Below are 17,590 nucleotides of genomic sequence, written 5' to 3' on the forward strand. Positions count from 1 at the left end.
GATTTTGAATATCGTATTATTTTTCTCTCGTCACACTGTCACACCATGCAATAAATTCAGCGTATGTTTTTTTTCGTACAACACTCTGCTTTTTTCAAGCAGTAAATTTAAAGATATTTCATTTGCAGTTTCTGCTAATTCTGGTGGAGTTAAATTAAACTCTTCGTCAATATCCATCTTTTGATTTTTGAAATACACAGAATTTTAAACAATAAAGTAAATAATGACATACAATGACAGATAGTACTTACAGCGGTTACTTGATTTTAAATTTTTTAGTGGGAATATAAATAGGTCTATGTTTGGTTGCCTACACAACAGGTCACTGCCAATCACAGAGCGTTTAATTAATTTATGCAAGCAATGTACGTTGTGTTGCCTATAATGATATCGTTCATTAATAGAAAATTATTCATTAATAGGGGTCATTAATCAATGATTTTGAGGGTGTTAAAATTGATCATAAATGGACGGTCGACGAGAAAATTATTACCTCCCTAATAAGACTTTTTTATTCAATAAAATTTAACTTCAAATAAAACACTCCTTGGTGTAGTTGGTATATTTTAATAAAAATTTTAAAAAAATTTAAAAATCCAAAAGGATTACGTTCATAACGTTTTCGAACTTATCAGTCCATCATCAGTGAACTCCCTGTCCTTGCTAAATAGCCACAATGCCAAACACTGGTTAAGTTGTATGTTCCAACTACATAGTAAAAATAGTAAAAGAATTTGGCCTAAATTTGAAGCCAATGGATTACTTCCAGCAACATGATGCTCTACTGTATTACATTAAAGGATTTTTTATGTGATTAGGTCTTCATTGGACCAAGTTTAGTCTGTCAATGGCTACTGTCAATTGACAGACTAAACGTGGTTCAATGAAGACCTAATCACATAATAAATCTTTTAATGTAATACAGTAGAGCATCATGTTGCTGGAAGTAATCCATTGGCGCCCAATTTAGGCCAAATCCTTTTACTATTTTTACTATGTAGTTGGAACATACAACTTAACCAGTGTTTGGCATTGTGGATATTTAGCAAGGACAGAGTTCACTGATGATGGACTGATAAGTCCGAAAACGTTCTAAACGTAATCCTTTTGGATTTTAAAATTTTTTTAAACGTTTATTAAAATATACCAACTACACCAATGAGTGTTCTACTTCAAGTTAAATTGTATTTAACTCGATGGTATACAGAAGTACAAATGGAGTCGCAATAATTTTACCCTCTAAACTTAACGACTGCGTAATTAGATATAATACTATTGATGACAGGATAATATCTCTTAAAACGAGAATATCCACCAATACCCTACACCTTGTTCAGGTATACGCTCCTACAACAGCTGCACAAGAAGAAGACATCAACAGGTTCTATGGTCGTCTAGAAGAAACTGTTCGCACTATTCTGAATCGTGAACTCGCCATAATTTTAGGAGATTTTACCGCCAAAGTGGGGTCATCTAATGAAAATATTGAAGGAGTGCTGGGCAAAAATGGACTGGGACAGAGAAATGAGAATGGCGACCGTCTAGTGGAGTTCTGTGTAGAACAACATCTTACAATTACAAACACGTTATATCAACATCATCCACGGAGATTATACACATGGCGCAGCCCAGATGGACGAACAAGGAATCATATAGACTACATCCTAATAAGATCAAGATGGAAGTCGTCGTCCATCAACTGTAAAATATATCCTGGCGCAGACTGCGGAAGCGATCATCAACTCCTGGTATTGAACCTTCGACTTCGTTTTAAAGTCCTCAAAAGAAGACCCCAGAGAAAAGTCATGTCTCTAAATCCATCAAAAATTAATGACTTCCAACAAAAGCTAGAAGATGCTCTTTCTTTAGGCCAAATAGATAGTGACCCTGAGAGCACTTGGATCTATCTCAAAGATAAGGTAATCGAGGCTGCAAAAGACTGTGAGGCAGCGGTTTCCACTGGCCGTAAGCCGTGGATATCCGATAATACGTGGACTGTGATTCAACGTAGAAAATAACATAAAACTAGATACGGACAAACGATGAATACAGAGCGTTATCAAGAGAAATCAGAAAACAGTGCCGCAAAGATAAAGCTGATTACATCTCTCAAATATGCAGAGAGATAGACGAACTGCCGAAATGAAATGAGGGACTTTTTCCAGAAGATCAAACTTCTTACCAAAGAAATTAACCCTCAAACGTGGTCTGTAATAGATAAGGAAGATAATTTAAAGACCGATACTGATGAAATATTCGAAACATGGCGAAACTACTGTGGTGAGTTATATAAAAATAACGAGGTATCAGCAGAAGAGCAGTGGCCTTCTGACTACCCTAGAGAACCTACTGTCTTACTCGCTGAAGTCAAAGATGCAATTAAATTACTAATGAGAAATAAATCCCCAGGCATTGATTCAATACCATGTGAAATACTACAGTTACTAGGTGACAAAGGATTACATATCATCCATTCTATCTGTGTCGCTGTTTGGAATTCAGGAAAATGGCCATCTCATTGGTGTACCACAATTTATATCCCACTACACAAAAAAGGAACCACTACCAAATGTGAAAACTACCGCACACTGTCACTAATAACACATGCTAGTAAAATCTTGTGGCATATCATCAAAAACAAATTAAAAACCTATCTACATTACCAAATACCTCCATTCTATCTGTGTCGCTGTTTGGAATTCAGGAAAATGGCCATCTGATTGGTGTACCTCAATTTATATCCCACTACACAAAAAAGGAACTACTACCAGATGTGAAAACTACCGCAAACTGTCACTAATAACACATGCTAGTAAAATCTTGTGGCATATCATCAAAAACAGTTTAAAAACCTATCTACATTACCAAATACCTCAGGAACAAGCGAGTTTTGTAAAGGGTAAAGGTACAAGGGAACAAATCCTGAATCTAAGACAACTCATTGAAAAGTCTAGAGAATTTCAAGTACCTATGATTATATGCTTCGTTGACTACCAAAAGGCATTTGATTGTGTAAGCTGGATAAATCTGTGGTCAATTTTAATGGAAATGGGCGCACCAATGCACCTGGTGACACTTATTAAAAATCTGTACCAGTCTAATACAGCGACAGTACGACTAGATCAGAAGTTCTCAAACCAATTCAGGACCGAGAGAGGTGTTAGACAAGGATGCGTGTTGTCACCTGACTTATGTAACATTTTTGGTGAACATGTCATGAGGATGGTTTTAGAAGGATGGGCCGGTGGAGTAACAGTAGCTGGTAGGAAAATCTCCAATTTAAAATTTGCTGATGACACTACACTTATAGCAGCAAATGAGCAAGAAATGTTTGATCTTCTGCGAAGAGTTGAGTACGAAAGCAATAAAGTTGGTCTGAAAATCAATAAAGCTAAGACAAAAATAATGGTGGTCGACAGATATGACACTATTCAACTGACATATTACAGGAATACCAGATAGTAAACACCTTTGCCTATCTCGGGTCTAGTATAACTAAAGATGGTAACTGTGAATCAGAAGTTCGGAGACGTATTGGTATGGCAAAAAATGCGATGAGTCGCCTAACTAAAGTTTGGAAAGACCGATCTATCTCTCAAAATATCAAGATGAGACTGGTGAATGCCCTTGTATTCTCAATATTTCTATACGGAGCAGAGACTTAAACTCTTCGCACATGCGAGCGCCAAATAATTGATGCCTTTGAGATGTGGTGCTGGAGAAGAATGTTGCGCATACCTTGGATAGCTCATAGGACAAACGTTTCCATTCTAAACCAACTCAACATTAAAAAAGGCTGTCCACAATATGTCTGCAACGAATTCTGCAATTTTTTGATCACGTGGTTCGCAGAGGTGACGACAGTTTGGAGAGATTAATTGTTTCTGGAAACGTTCCGGGGAGAAGATCAAGAGGACGATCACCAACTAGATGGTCTGACCAAATAAAGCATTCAGCTGGAAACTCATTCTGCGAAGCTCTTAGAGGAGCTGAAGATAGAGACCAGTGGAGAAACATTGTTAGGAATATTGGAAGAAATCACGATCCTCTTTAATGGGGAAACGACAGGAGACAGAAAGATGGTATACAGCCAACCTTCGGGTATTATCCCGCTTTATTTACCTTTTTATTCAGTTATTCATGTGGCGTTGGCCAACTTTTTTATCTCTCAAAATTTTTGGGAGGGGGCGTTTATTAAATATAGAAGTTTCTTAATTTGGGTGCGTCCGATAACTGGAGTGCCCTTAAAAATTTGTCGGACAATATTACCAGTACATTGTAAGTATTTTTATCAAAGAGTTATGTAAAAAAATCTTCAATTATGACTGAATAGTGGGCCCCCTATTGGGGGCGGGGCGCACGATTTTTCCAGGATTTTGTGATAAAAATATTTACAATTAACTGGTAATATTACCCGACACGGTTTTAGGGGAACACCAGTTGTCTGATGCACCAAACTTTAAAAACTTCTATATTTGGAATGTTTCCCACCCGAAAATTTTCCGAAATATAAAAGTTGCCCGATATAAATAATGGAATAAAAAAGTCTCATGAGGGCAGTAATACTTTTTTTAATGATGGGCCCAAGACCTAATTATTTAAGTAGTTTCAACTACATATTTTTTGACAACGTACAGCTACTAGGCATTGTTCTAATGCCATGTGAAATACTACAGTTACTAGGTGACAAAGGACTACATAGCATCCATTCTATCTGGGTCGCTGTTTAAAATTCAGGAAAATGGCCATCTGATTAGTGTACCTCAATCTATATCCCACTACACAAAAAAAGAACTAGTACCAGATGTGAAAACTACCGCACACTGTCACTCATAACACATGCTAGTAAAATATTGTTGCATATTATCAAAAACAGCATAAAAACCTATCCACATTACCAAATACCTCAGGAACAAGCGGGGTTTGTAAAGGGTAAAGGTACAAGGGAACAAATCCTGAACCTGAGACAACTCATTGAAAAGTCTAGAAAATTTCAAGTACCTATGATTATATGCTTCGATGACTAACAAAAAGCATTTGATTGTGTAAGCTGGATAAACCTGTGGTCAATTTTAATAGAAATGGGCGCACCAATGCACCTGGTGCCTCTTATTAAAAATATGTACCAGTCTAATATAGCGACAGTACGACTAGATCAGAAGTTCTCAAACCAATTCCAGACCGAGAGGGATGTTAGAACAGAATGCGTGACTTATTTAACATTTATGGCGAACATATCATGAGGATGGTTTTAGAAGGATGGGCCGGTGGAGTATCAGTAGCTGGTAGGTAAATCTCCAATTTAAGATTTGCTGATGACACTACACTTATAGCAGCAAATGAGCAAGAAATGGTTGATCTTCTGCGAAGAGTTGAGTACGAAAGCAATAAAGTTGGTCTGAAAATAAATAAAGCTAAGACAAAAATAATGGTGGTCGACAGATTCGACACTATTCAACTGACTTACATATTACAGGAATACTAGATAGTAAACACCTTTGCCTATCTCGGGTCTAGTATAGCTAACGATGGTAACTGTGAAGCAGAAGTTCGGAGACGTATTGGTATGGCAAAAAATGCGATGAGTCACCTAACTAAAGTGTGGAAAGACAGATCTATCTCTTAAAATATCAATATGAGACTGGTGAATGCCCTTGTATTCTCAATATTTCTATACGGAGCAGAGACTTGGACTCTTTGCGCATGTGAGCGCCAAAAAATTGATGCTTTTGAGATGTGGTGCTGGAGAAAAATGCTACGCATAGCTTGGATAGCTCATAGGACAAACGTTTCCATTCTAAACCAACTCGGTATTAAAAAAATGCTGTCCACAATAATATGTCTGTAACGAATTCTGCAATTCTTTTGTCACGTGGTTCGCAGAGGTGACGACAGTTTAGAGAGATTAATTGTTTCTGGAAACGTTCCAGGGAGAAGATCAAGAGGACGATCACCAACTAGATGGTCTGACCAAATAAAGCATTCAGCTGAAAACTCATTCTGCGAAGCTTTTAGAGCAGCTGAAGATAGAGACCAATGGGGAAACATTGTTAGGAATATTGGAAGAAACCACTATCCTCAGTAATGGGGAAATGACAAGAGAAAGAGACAACTACCAGGTACTACTACTATCGGTTTACAGCGTTCTCCGACGCCTTCCGACTCCTAACCGCCATTCTTCTCTAATTAATCATAGACCTGGAGGGATTTCTCTTTCCTGTAGTTCTTTTTTAATTCTCTCCCTCCAGCTTTCTCTCGGCCTTCCTCTTTTTCTTCTTCCTTGTGATGTCCGTGCCAAAATCTGTTTAGGGATCCAGTCATCTGGCATTCTTTGTACATGGCCGTACCATATTAGTTGTTTTGTTCGTATGTCATCAATTATTGTATGTGTGACTCCCATCATTTCTCGTATTCACTCATTTGGTATCCGACCTCTTCTTGATTTGCCTGCTGCTCTTCTCCAGAAGTCCATTTTTGTGACTAGTAACATTTTATTCATTCTTTGTTTCAGTGGCCAAACTTGACTGCCATATGTGATTACACTTTTAAGTATGTTATTGGATATGAGCTGTTTGTTTCAGGGGCGTAACAGAGCCCCCCGCAGCATGAAACTTGCGGGGGGGCCAATCGTTTAGGGGCCCATCTTGTCATCTGATAATATTATGTAAAAATCCGTTATTGTTATATTATTTTACGTTGTGTGTTTAAATTTAAAAACGGTTATTTCTAAATAGACGTATTCGCCAAGTATATTATCTCATAATATCTAGAAAGTTTAATCCCTTCCGGCCTACCGAAATTTTATGGTAACGACAATAAACTAGAATGTTGTACGTGACTATTGAAATCTTTGAGAATTGCAATTTGCCGAATTTAAGAACACTATTTTTTAAACTAGAAATTGGTTTTCTCTTTTCTCGTTATTCTTTACCTACGTATAGTATTTCGATACAATATTATCGCCAGTAGTTTCATATTGGTTGTTTGCATTGAATGTTATTTATGTTTATGTTGTTTTACGGTTATAGTTGCATCAGTTTGGTATGCATTTATTGATCAATTATTGACGACTTTCTTGTGTAATCGTTGGACAATTTCTCAACAGATAAATGGTAAGATAAGGAAATTATAACACTTACGCTTTATATTAGGGTATTATATATTTACTTTACGTTAGGGGAGTCAATGTAGGAAACTTGCATTGTTTCGGGAAAAATCAAACAAGCTTATATTTTTCCAAAACTTTTTTGATGGTTTATATATAGCCTTTAATTGTTTAGTAATTGTTTAAACAATGAAACTCTTTTGTGTACTTAAATAATTTTAAAAAATATCAGTGAATTCATCATTTTACTTTGTTCAGAAATGTTTCTATTTACTTTTTAATTCATCCACTTTTGGAGTAAAATCCACTATAAAATTTTTGTTTTTCCCTATTTTTAGGGCGGCTCGCGCTGCCCCCTTGCACCCCGGGTCGGAACGGTTCGGTATACCAATAAAGATGAGAAATGTAAGTTGTTATGAACAGTGAATGATTACGCTAACCCAAAAAAGTTTTTGTTAAACAAGTCGTTTTTAGTAATTGGTTAACGCGGGAGCAGTCGCGCTCCCTTCTGTCACGTAAGCAGTCGCGCGTAGAGAAAAATCTAAAAATACGAATTTAAATACGAATTTAAAACAAATTTCTATTTTATAATATTTTTGTTTGCTTGTTATGTTAAAAATATCTGTTTCTAACGATTCTAAAGCTAATTGGTTCTCACCAAAGCCATAAATTCCACAAAAAAAATACAAAAGAAATTAAAAAAAAATAAAAAAATCCCACGCATTACTACAATCTTCTTCGAGGCATTTACGAGTAGAAAGTTATGTTGCAAAATTTTTCATCAAGTTATCACGGAAAATGATAAAAAGTTGAATTTTTTCTAACGGCGCCGCGACAGCTCCCGGGTTAAAAGAGGCCCCATTTAAAATTCTGCGATGGGGGGCCGACGGAGTTTGTTACGCCACTGAGTTTGTTCGCTTTAGATATTGTTTGGTCCCACAGAATGCAGTTTATCTTGGATATGGCTTTTCTAACCTGTATTTTTTTGTCTTTTATAGCAGCAACGAGTGTTCCATCTTAAGTTATCTTCATAGCCACGTGCTCATATTCATCAGAGTATTTATCTTTGTCCCTCCAATACACATGGCTTTAGTTTTCTTAATATTGACTTCGAGACCCCATTTGCTATATTCTTCTATTAGCTTCCACGTCGTGTAGCTAAAGTCGTCATGATCCTGAGCAATCAGAATTTGGTCATCAGCGAAACATAAAGTATATAGTGTTGTCTCGTCGTTGAGAGGGATTCCCATGCTATTACATTTTCTTCTCCGCAGCTTGAGTGTTTGTTCCAGATAAATTTTTAAAAAAGTAGGCGAAATACAACAACCCTACTTCAATCCTTTCGTCACCTTAAATCACTCAGACATCCTTGATCGAGTTTTAATTTTTGCAGTCGTTCCATTATACAGACTTTGGACTGATTTGATAAGACCATGTTTAACGTCGGTTTGATGTAGGATTGACCATACTTTGCTGAGGGTCACACTGTCATATGATTTTTGTAAATCTACGTATACCAGGTTAACTTCTTTATTGACGGCTGTTTTTTTCTCAATGCCTTGCGTAATAGAGTACAGATGGTCTACTCTGTACCGCGCAGCTCTAAAGCCAGCTTGCTCCTCTGCTTCGTAATCTCTATAGTCATTTTCTAATTTCTTCTTAATATGTTTTCCATACATCCTACTTATTGTGCTGGTTACCGCAATACCTCTGTAATTTTCGCACTGCTCTTTTTGTAGATGGTTGACATGATGAATAATTTCCATTCTTTTGCTAATTCGGCACCATTTAAGCAATCTTGAAAGAGTTTTCTTAACTGTTCCTGGAGTTTTTCTTTGCCGACTTTCACTAATTCTGCAGGGATGTAACCAGGAACTTTCATGTTCTTATGAAAGAACATGAAAGTTTTGAAGAACGTAAGCGTACAAAAAGGAAAAATAGAAATCAACAAACTAAGAAACAGAACTGGAAAAGAAACTACAAACAGAGATGAAATATTAACAATAGTCGAAGAGTTCTACACAGAGTTATACAAATCAAGAAAAAAAGATGACAATGCGCAACCTCCAATTACAGTAAAAACTGGAGTATTAAATCAAGGATCGGATTTAATGCCCGATATAACAAAATCAGAAATCAAAGAGGCTCTGAAGAAAATGAAAAATAATCGAACCCCAGGTGAAGATGGAATAGTATCAGAAGCACTAAAAATTGGAGGAAATATACTACTTGAAAAAATTAAACAACTTTTCAATATCTGCCTTCACAACGCCAATATTCCAACAGACTGGAACAACGCTACTATGATTCTATTACACAAAGCAGGAGACAAAGCCAATTTAGAGAATTACAGACCGATTAGCCTCCTCAGCCATTTATATAAGTTATTTACGCGAATAATAGTTAAGAGAATGGAAAGAAAGTTAGAGACTTATCAACCAAGAGAACAGGCAGGATTCCGAAAAAATTACGGAACAAATGACCATCTACAAAGTATAAAAACCCTGATAGAGAAAGTAGTGGAATACAATAAACCCCTAGTTCTAGTTTTTATCGATTTTCATAAAGCCTTTGATACAGTTGAACTTAGCAAAATATTACAGGCGCTTAAAGAATGCAGGCTAGATTCTAGGTATACAAAATTATTACACAAAATATACTTACAGGCAACAACCACTGTCAAATTACATACTAACAGTAATCGCATAAAAATAGAACGGGGGGTTAGACAAGGAGACCCAATGTCACCTAAACTTTTTAATACGGTCTTAGAACATGCTTTCAAGAGTTTGAATTGGATGACAAAGGGAATAAAAATAGATGGAGAATACCTAAACAACTTACGTTTCGCCGATGATATAGTCATGGTAGCTGAGGATCTAGGTATGGCAAGAGAGATGGTACAAGAACTCGTTGTAGCTACAGAAAATGTTGGTTTAAATATAAACATCTCAAAAACAAAAATAATGACAAATTTGGTACCCAACCAGAACATCAGTATTGGTGGGAAGGAAATAGAACTCGTAGATAGATATAAATACCTGGGACATGAAATTACGATTGGCAGGGATAACCAGACTCATGAGCTGAAGAGAAGAATCGGTCTTGGGTGGGCAGCATTTGGAAAACTGAGAGAAACTTTTAAAAGTGAGTTACCCACATGTCTAAAGAGAAAGGTATTCGATCAGTGCGTCCTCCCAGTCTTGACGTACGGATCAGAAACACTTACCTTAACTAAAGCCTCGGCTACCAAACTAAGAGTCACGCAGAGAAGAATGGAGCGGTCAATGTTAGGAATAACTCTGCGAGACAAAATCAGAAACGAAGAAATCAGGAGAAGAACAAAGGTGACTGACGTCATCGAGAGGATAGCCAGGTTGAAGTGGAGATGGGCAGGACACATAGCCAGAATGACAGATGGGCGATGGACGAAGAGGTTATTGGAATGGAGGCCAAGAGAAGACAAGAGAAGCGTCGGTCGACCGCCTACAAGATGGACTGACGACTTAAGAAAGGTAAATAAAAGCTGGATGAGGGCGGCGCAGGATAGATGGGGTTGGAAACGAGGGGAGGAGGCCTATGTTCAGCAGTGGACTTTTGAGGCTGGATGATGTAACCAGGAACAGGGGATTTTCCATTTTTCAGGGATTTGGTTATTTCTTCCATCTTTGATTTAATTACTTGTAACGGTGATGAATTTATATGTGTTGTCTTCTATGTTAATTAATTCTAGTCATTGTTCTGTTAGTAATTTCTTGACTAAACGTATAACTATTATGACTAAAACCGGCCACTCACGATACTGCGGTGTCGTTCGACAAAATCGTCGATGACATCAATTGGACCGCGTTATGTAATAATGGATTAAGCGCCAAAACGTAGTTTTGAGATAAATAGGTTTAAAGATTTTAAATTTGTTTTTGGTACTATTTCTAAAATAATAGTACTGACATGTTTCATATTTAATATATTAATGCAAATGTAAATAGACTTTTACATGTGTTTAAAATTTTTTAAAAATAATTTATATTTTAAATGTTATTCGATCAAATGTCGCTTAATTCGTTAATGATTTTTTAAGATACGCATGAGTTAAGATCCGAATACCGGATTAAGAGACATATTTGGCGCTTAATCTGATGTTACCTGACTAAGGATGTCTTTTAATTCGATATCTTAAACGTTAGTAAATATGTTATGTTTTGTAATAAAGAATTAACCGACTATTCGTAGCGCTTGATTCGTTATTACACTTAAAAAGATGCGGATTTTTGTTTATGACAATGGATTATGTACCATTATTGGCGTTTAGTTCGATATTACAAATCCTAGTGTGAGATTTTTTTTAATAAAATAAAAAATGTCGCTTAATACAGGCATTTAAAAACAGCTTTTTTAAATTTTTTTTACAAAAAACATATTTTTATACATAGATTTGCACCCTAGCTGCAAGATGGCACTATTATCTCGATTTTGGACTTTTGGCGGTTAATCCGTTATTACATAACGTGGTCCAATTATGCAGTACTGCAGTATAGAAAACCTGTTTCTCTTTGGTAAAATTGTAACGATATTGTTGGTTGCACGGTCACACACAATCAAAATTGTTGTCAATTAATCGAATTCGACAAAATTGAACGATGCCGCGGTGTCATGAGTGGCCAGCTTAAGTTGACAAAAAATTGGATCCATACTACACAAGACCGTGCACCCTGGACGACAAACAGAGGAGGATTACTTCCTTTATGGGACTTGAAACGGACTGATAATGATGATTATTGATTATGATTGTCTCGTATACTATAATATTATACTGACTAAAGTTTTCCCACCACAAAATACGTTTCGTTACATAGTGTCGATTGGTTTATATTTCTAATTATGATGACGACCTTCCAAATCTTAGTTCTGTATCTGTAGAATAGGGAGTGTGAGTCAAGTCCCACAGCACTCAGGCCACAATTGACCCATTGTACATCCTCCCAGGGGGTTGTCGTCCTTAGTTCATTATCCATCCTATCATTTTCAAGAAGGCGGCAAATCACCTGGTGACATCTCCCCTATATCGGCAGGTGTAGGCCAAGGCTCGCCGAACGCATACTCTCGTATTGAACATAACTCCGGATATTCACATAGGACATGCTCGACAGTTTCATCATCTCGTTCACACCTCCTGCATAGATGTGTGTCTACTAGCTTTAGTGTGTGGAGGTGTTTTCTTAGTTGACAATGGCCAGTTAAAAAACCAACTGTCAAGCGTAGGTTTTTCTTGGTCATTCTCAAGTACTTTTCTGATGCAGACTTCCCAAGGTGTGCGCTACTAATCCTGAGCAGACCACGTGCTATATCAGGGCTAGTAATGGAGTGTCATGAATCACTAGCCCAAGATTCGGATGGTAACAACAACATCCTGAGGTGGGTTAAAGAACACAACGGAAATAAAGGCAACCGCATTGCTGACCGGCTAGCTAGAAAGGCGGCAGGCCTAAAATTCTTAGGACCTGGTGATCTTTTTGGCTGGTCAACTACAACAATCGCGGAAATTGTCAAATGTCACTCCCACACGCAAACCGTGAAAAGATGGAAAGAACGGCCAGGATGTAGACTTGCCAAACATTAGTTGCAAATTTTCATTTTATTTTATAAAATTATCATAATCTTCATTTTCAGTTAATAATATTGTCGATTGGGGTAACACAGGTTATATTGCCACCATATTTGATTCAAAAGTACATTTGTGGCATCCGAATAAAAAAGATTCGTTGGAAGTGACAACGGAATTAACTGTGGCAAGATGCATAAGATGGAATAGGGATGGATCCTTGTTTGCCGTAGCTGTAAACAATAACCAGGTAGAAGTGTTCGATATATTGGGAAACAAAGTAAGTAAAGAGATAAGAATATAAAAGAGAGACGTACGCACAATAATTTATTGTATTACTCCGACAACTGGTTTCTCTATCTATAATTTGACGGAATTGTGAAATTGGTCCTCGGAGTCTCCTCTTCTTCTTCTTCTTCTTTTTCTTTTATATAGGCAGTATTACCAGTTTTTTTTTCAACGCTGCCTTTCATTCTGTCCATAAATTGTCATTCCGTCTTTTCCTTGGGCGCCCTGTACTTCATCTGCCTAACGGTGACTTGTCCTTGACTATTCTTACTATTCTTGATCCACACATCCTGCTTATGTGTTGATTCCACTCTTCTTTTCTATTCTTTACCCAGGTCTTCATATTGTCTATCCCACATATGCGTCTGATTTCCTCACTTCTTACCCTGTCCTGTAGTCCTTTTCCAGCAATCCGTCTTGAGATCTTCATTACGTTGGTCTCTAGATGTTTTTGTGTTTTGCTTGTATCTGGTCTTGTTTCGGACGTGTAAGTCATAACTGGCCTAATAACTGACTTATATACTCGTGCCTTTGTTTCCACTCTTAGGTGTTAGGTGCTTAGGCATCCGGCCGTTTACTGCTTTTAATAATTATTTGACCTTTTACCTTTTCTTCGTTATTGTTGTCGGCTCATAGATTAATTCCCAGGTATTTGAAAGTCATTACTTGTTACATAATTTGATTGTCTAACTCCAATTTGCATCTTATTGGTTCTTGGGCTATTACTAAGATTTTTATTTTTTGGGCTGATATTTTCATATTCATTTTTTTGCGTTAATGTTGAATTCGTGCAGTAATCTTTGTAGGTCGTCTTCGCACTCTGCTACTAACACGGTGTCATCAGCGTAACAGATTATTTTTATCTCTCTATCGCCCATTTTGTACCCTGTTTTTTTTTCTCAACTGTTTTATTATTGCATCCATTATTATGTTAAGCAATAGAGGCCTTAGTGAATCTCTTTGCCCCATTCCTGTATTTGCTTCTATGGGTTCTGTTATTATTTCATTAACTTTCATTTCTATTTTATTTCTTACATATAAGTTTTCTATCAGTCTTATGATATCCAGTGGTAAGTTTTTGTTATATAGTGGGTGTATCACATCTTTTAATTAATTCTTCTAATATCTTCTAATTGTATTCTATCAAACGCTTTCTCTAGATCTATAAAACAGAAAAAGGCTGGCCTGTTATATTCTAATGATCTCTCCGCTAGTTGCCTTATCACAAAAACTACGTCGTTACATGATCTTCCACTTCTAAATCATTGTTTTCTTCCAATATATTTATGCACGCCATTATTTCCTCCATCAGTATTTTTGTTGTGAGTTTCAGTGTATTGCTCAGTAAATTTATCCCTCTATAGTTACTGGGGTCTGCCCTATCACCTTTCTTAAATAACGCTATCATTTGAGTGGTTCTCCATTCTGCAGAAATTATTCCTGTATTTATTATTACGTATTCAGTTCTTTGTAAGCTCTATCTCTTCTATTCTTCTTCTTTTTGTGCCTATTCGTTTTGAATATTGGCGGTAATTCTGGCTATAATTACTTTATTTACCCATGATTTAAAGAGATTAGATGTTGTTGTGGAGAACCATTTCCTCAGGTTCTTTAACCATGATATTCTTCTTCTCCAAGTTCCTTGCCTTCCAAATACTTTGCCTTGAAGTATTACCTTCAGTAATCTGTATTTAGTGCAGTTTCATATTATGTGTTCGAGATATTCTAACTTTCTTCTTTTAATTGTATACATCACCTCTCTGTCTTTCCCCATTCTTCGTATTACGGTCTCGTTAGTTATCTCGTCCGTCCATGATATCCTTAGGATTCGCCTGTATAGCCACATCTTGAAGGCTTTAAGTTTTTTCTCAATCGCTTCAATGCGTGTCCAGGATTCAACTCCGTAGTATGATATTGAGAAAATATAACATCGTAGGTGCCTTACTTTTATCTCCAGATTAAGGTTGTGGCATTTAAAGAGTTTGGCCATGTTATTGAATGCGCTCCAAGCCTTCTCTATTCTACATTTTATTTCTTGTGAATGATCCCATTGTTCTTTTACTATTGTTCCAAGATAGGTGTACTGCTTTACTCGGTCCACTGGTGTATTCTTGATAAGTAGTTGGGCGTCTCTAAGTTTATTTTTGCTGATGCTCCATAATGTAATCTGGAATAAGAACAACAAGGGAAAAATAAAAAAAAATGATATACCAAACAATAGTACGAAGCATCATGACATATGCCGCAGAAATTTGGGTCATAAACAAAAAAACCCAAAAGAGCATTCTGTGGTCTCCACTTTTATAAAAATATGCAAAATTTTGCATATACTATTTTTTCATATTTGCCCAAGTTAATTATTTCTTAAAAAAATTTCTGTTTCAGTTTACTTCAAATATTGGCAGCTGCGTTTGTTCTGTTCAGCACAAGGACAGGTGCAGATCTCAGTGTAATATCATCTCAGCAGAATGGACAAAATCAAATATCTTATTAACAGGATGTTCTTATGGTACATTGACCATGTTCAGCGCAAACTTAAAATGGCTAAATTTCCGTTTTATCCCAAATAGTGCAGCTATTGTAAAGCTAGCATTGTCTTGCCATGAAAACTATTTGGCTTCAGTGGGAATCGACCACACTGTGTTTATTATGAATTATCATAATTTTGATGGTATTCAAACTTTCCCTTTACCAACCCCAAAGGTAAGAGATTGGTTAAATTTAACGTATATGTTACCGGCCAAACTCGATTTCAGGACATAATTTGCCTAGGCCAAACTAGTTTGTCCTAGGCCAAACTAGTTTATCCTGATACAAATACACACACTTTAGGCCAAACTAGTTTGGCCTAGGCCAAACTAGTTTGGCCTAGGCCAAACTAGTTTATCCTGATATAATAAAGACTCACACTTCAGGATAAACTAGTACGGCCAAGTCTAAACTAATTTAGCCGAGTCGAAAGTAATTTACCTAACATGTAAGGACTTTTACAGGCGGGGAATTCCCAAATCACGTCCCAACAGGGATGGCAAAAAAATTATACATCGATATATTTTATCATATTATGATACATCGAATGAAGATATTGATACATGCTATAAATCAAAATATTCTTGTATAATTAAATAATATAAAAAATAGTAAATAAAATGATGAGGTTTTCTCCAAAAATTAAAGGAAAATATACATTTACGAATAAAATCGAGTACGAATTAATATTGTTTTCACCAATTTTGAAAAAATGTGGAAACGTTGAATTATCCAGGTCGTCTGTCCGCCCGCCCGTCCGTCCGTATTTCTGTCCGTAAACTCAACTCCTCCGTCATTGTACCAGGCAGAATGACAAATGAGGTCTCCAATGAAAACTTATAATCCAAGGATGGTACTAAAGGTGAGAAATTTGACCTAGGCTCTCTGTCCGTCCGACCGCGAATATAACTCAATATTATTATTTGTTTGTTACGAATAATTATAATTTTAATATAAATGATAATTTTTCAAAAACAAAGTATTTTTTCTACGACCGTTTAATAATAAAATATGCTCATTATTCGCTGTTTTTTAATAGATAATAACACCCATTATTTTACCCGTGAGTAATGGTTCATTACTCACGGGTTGAAGTTACATTCAAGTGGTGCATGGCACTTTTAATATACCTATTAATTAATATACCTTGTTTATTTAATAAAATAGTCATGGTAATTTATATCAACAATTAAATTCGAAAAATGTTTAAAGGATTTTTAACTGTAACAATGGGTTAGTATATTGTTTACGTTTAAATTTCAACATTAATTTGACATTTTAAGATTGACGTTATTCAAATGTAAATATAAACAATTGCTATTAATTCCGTAAAAGGGCTTACGGATATGAAATTTATATCAATGAATTCTGTTTTACTTACTGTTGATTGTACAATAAATTTTTATTGAGAGCACACGTTCCTTTTCGTGTAATTGCCTTAAAATATGTTTTATTTTTAAAAGCCAGCGTATGCGTTAAGCGACAATACAGTTCTAAGGAGACCGGGTCTCCTTAAACTACCATGCTTAGGGCCAATTTCTCATATCGAGTTCAACTCCAGTTTAACCTGAACTTCTAGTAAACGTCAAATTAAAGTCAAAATCGTCTTTCTCAATTCACTTTCAACCGATGGCAGTTTAAACTTGAACGATGCTTGAACGGTGGAATTCGGCCGTTCAAAGATTTCAGAACTCAGTTCAGATGATTTCATGGACTACGCATGAGTTGTATTAACACGAAACGCTGTCATAATATAAATATATCCTATTTTATTTTATTAAGCCTAACGATAAACGATAACATTATTTTTGTTTTTATAATATTTATTTATAATTATTAAAATGACTATTTGACTATAAAAACTTAAATTTAACTTTATTCAAAAACAGCATAAAAAAGGTAGTTCAAAATGGCGACAGTTTTTTACCTTTTGCCATCTATTGGCATTTCTCGAAAGCTGTAGAACGAGCACTGACATGAACGTGCAATGAGAAATGCATTCCAAACAAAACCGGAGATCACCCGTGAACCCGGTTCAACTGAACCATAGATTACCGCAGGTATGA

The 17,590-nt window shown here is 36.2% G+C and overlaps 1 protein-coding gene across 1 annotated transcript in view; it reads left to right on the forward strand.

Annotated features, from left to right (window-relative positions):
• LOC126881604 (protein cortex-like) overlaps positions 1-17,590 on the forward strand; it is a 75,641-nt gene that overhangs the window by 19,602 nt on the left and 38,449 nt on the right. Inside the window, exons 4-5 of the mRNA XM_050645965.1 lie at positions 12,776-12,987; positions 15,381-15,698. Coding sequence (XP_050501922.1) covers positions 12,776-12,987; positions 15,381-15,698 — 530 coding nt within the window. The remainder of the gene's footprint in view (positions 1-12,775; positions 12,988-15,380; positions 15,699-17,590) is intronic.

The sequence above is a fragment of the Diabrotica virgifera genome, chromosome 3 (assembly GCF_917563875.1).
Source record: "Diabrotica virgifera virgifera chromosome 3, PGI_DIABVI_V3a".
Classification (NCBI taxonomy): domain Eukaryota; kingdom Metazoa; phylum Arthropoda; class Insecta; order Coleoptera; family Chrysomelidae; genus Diabrotica; species Diabrotica virgifera.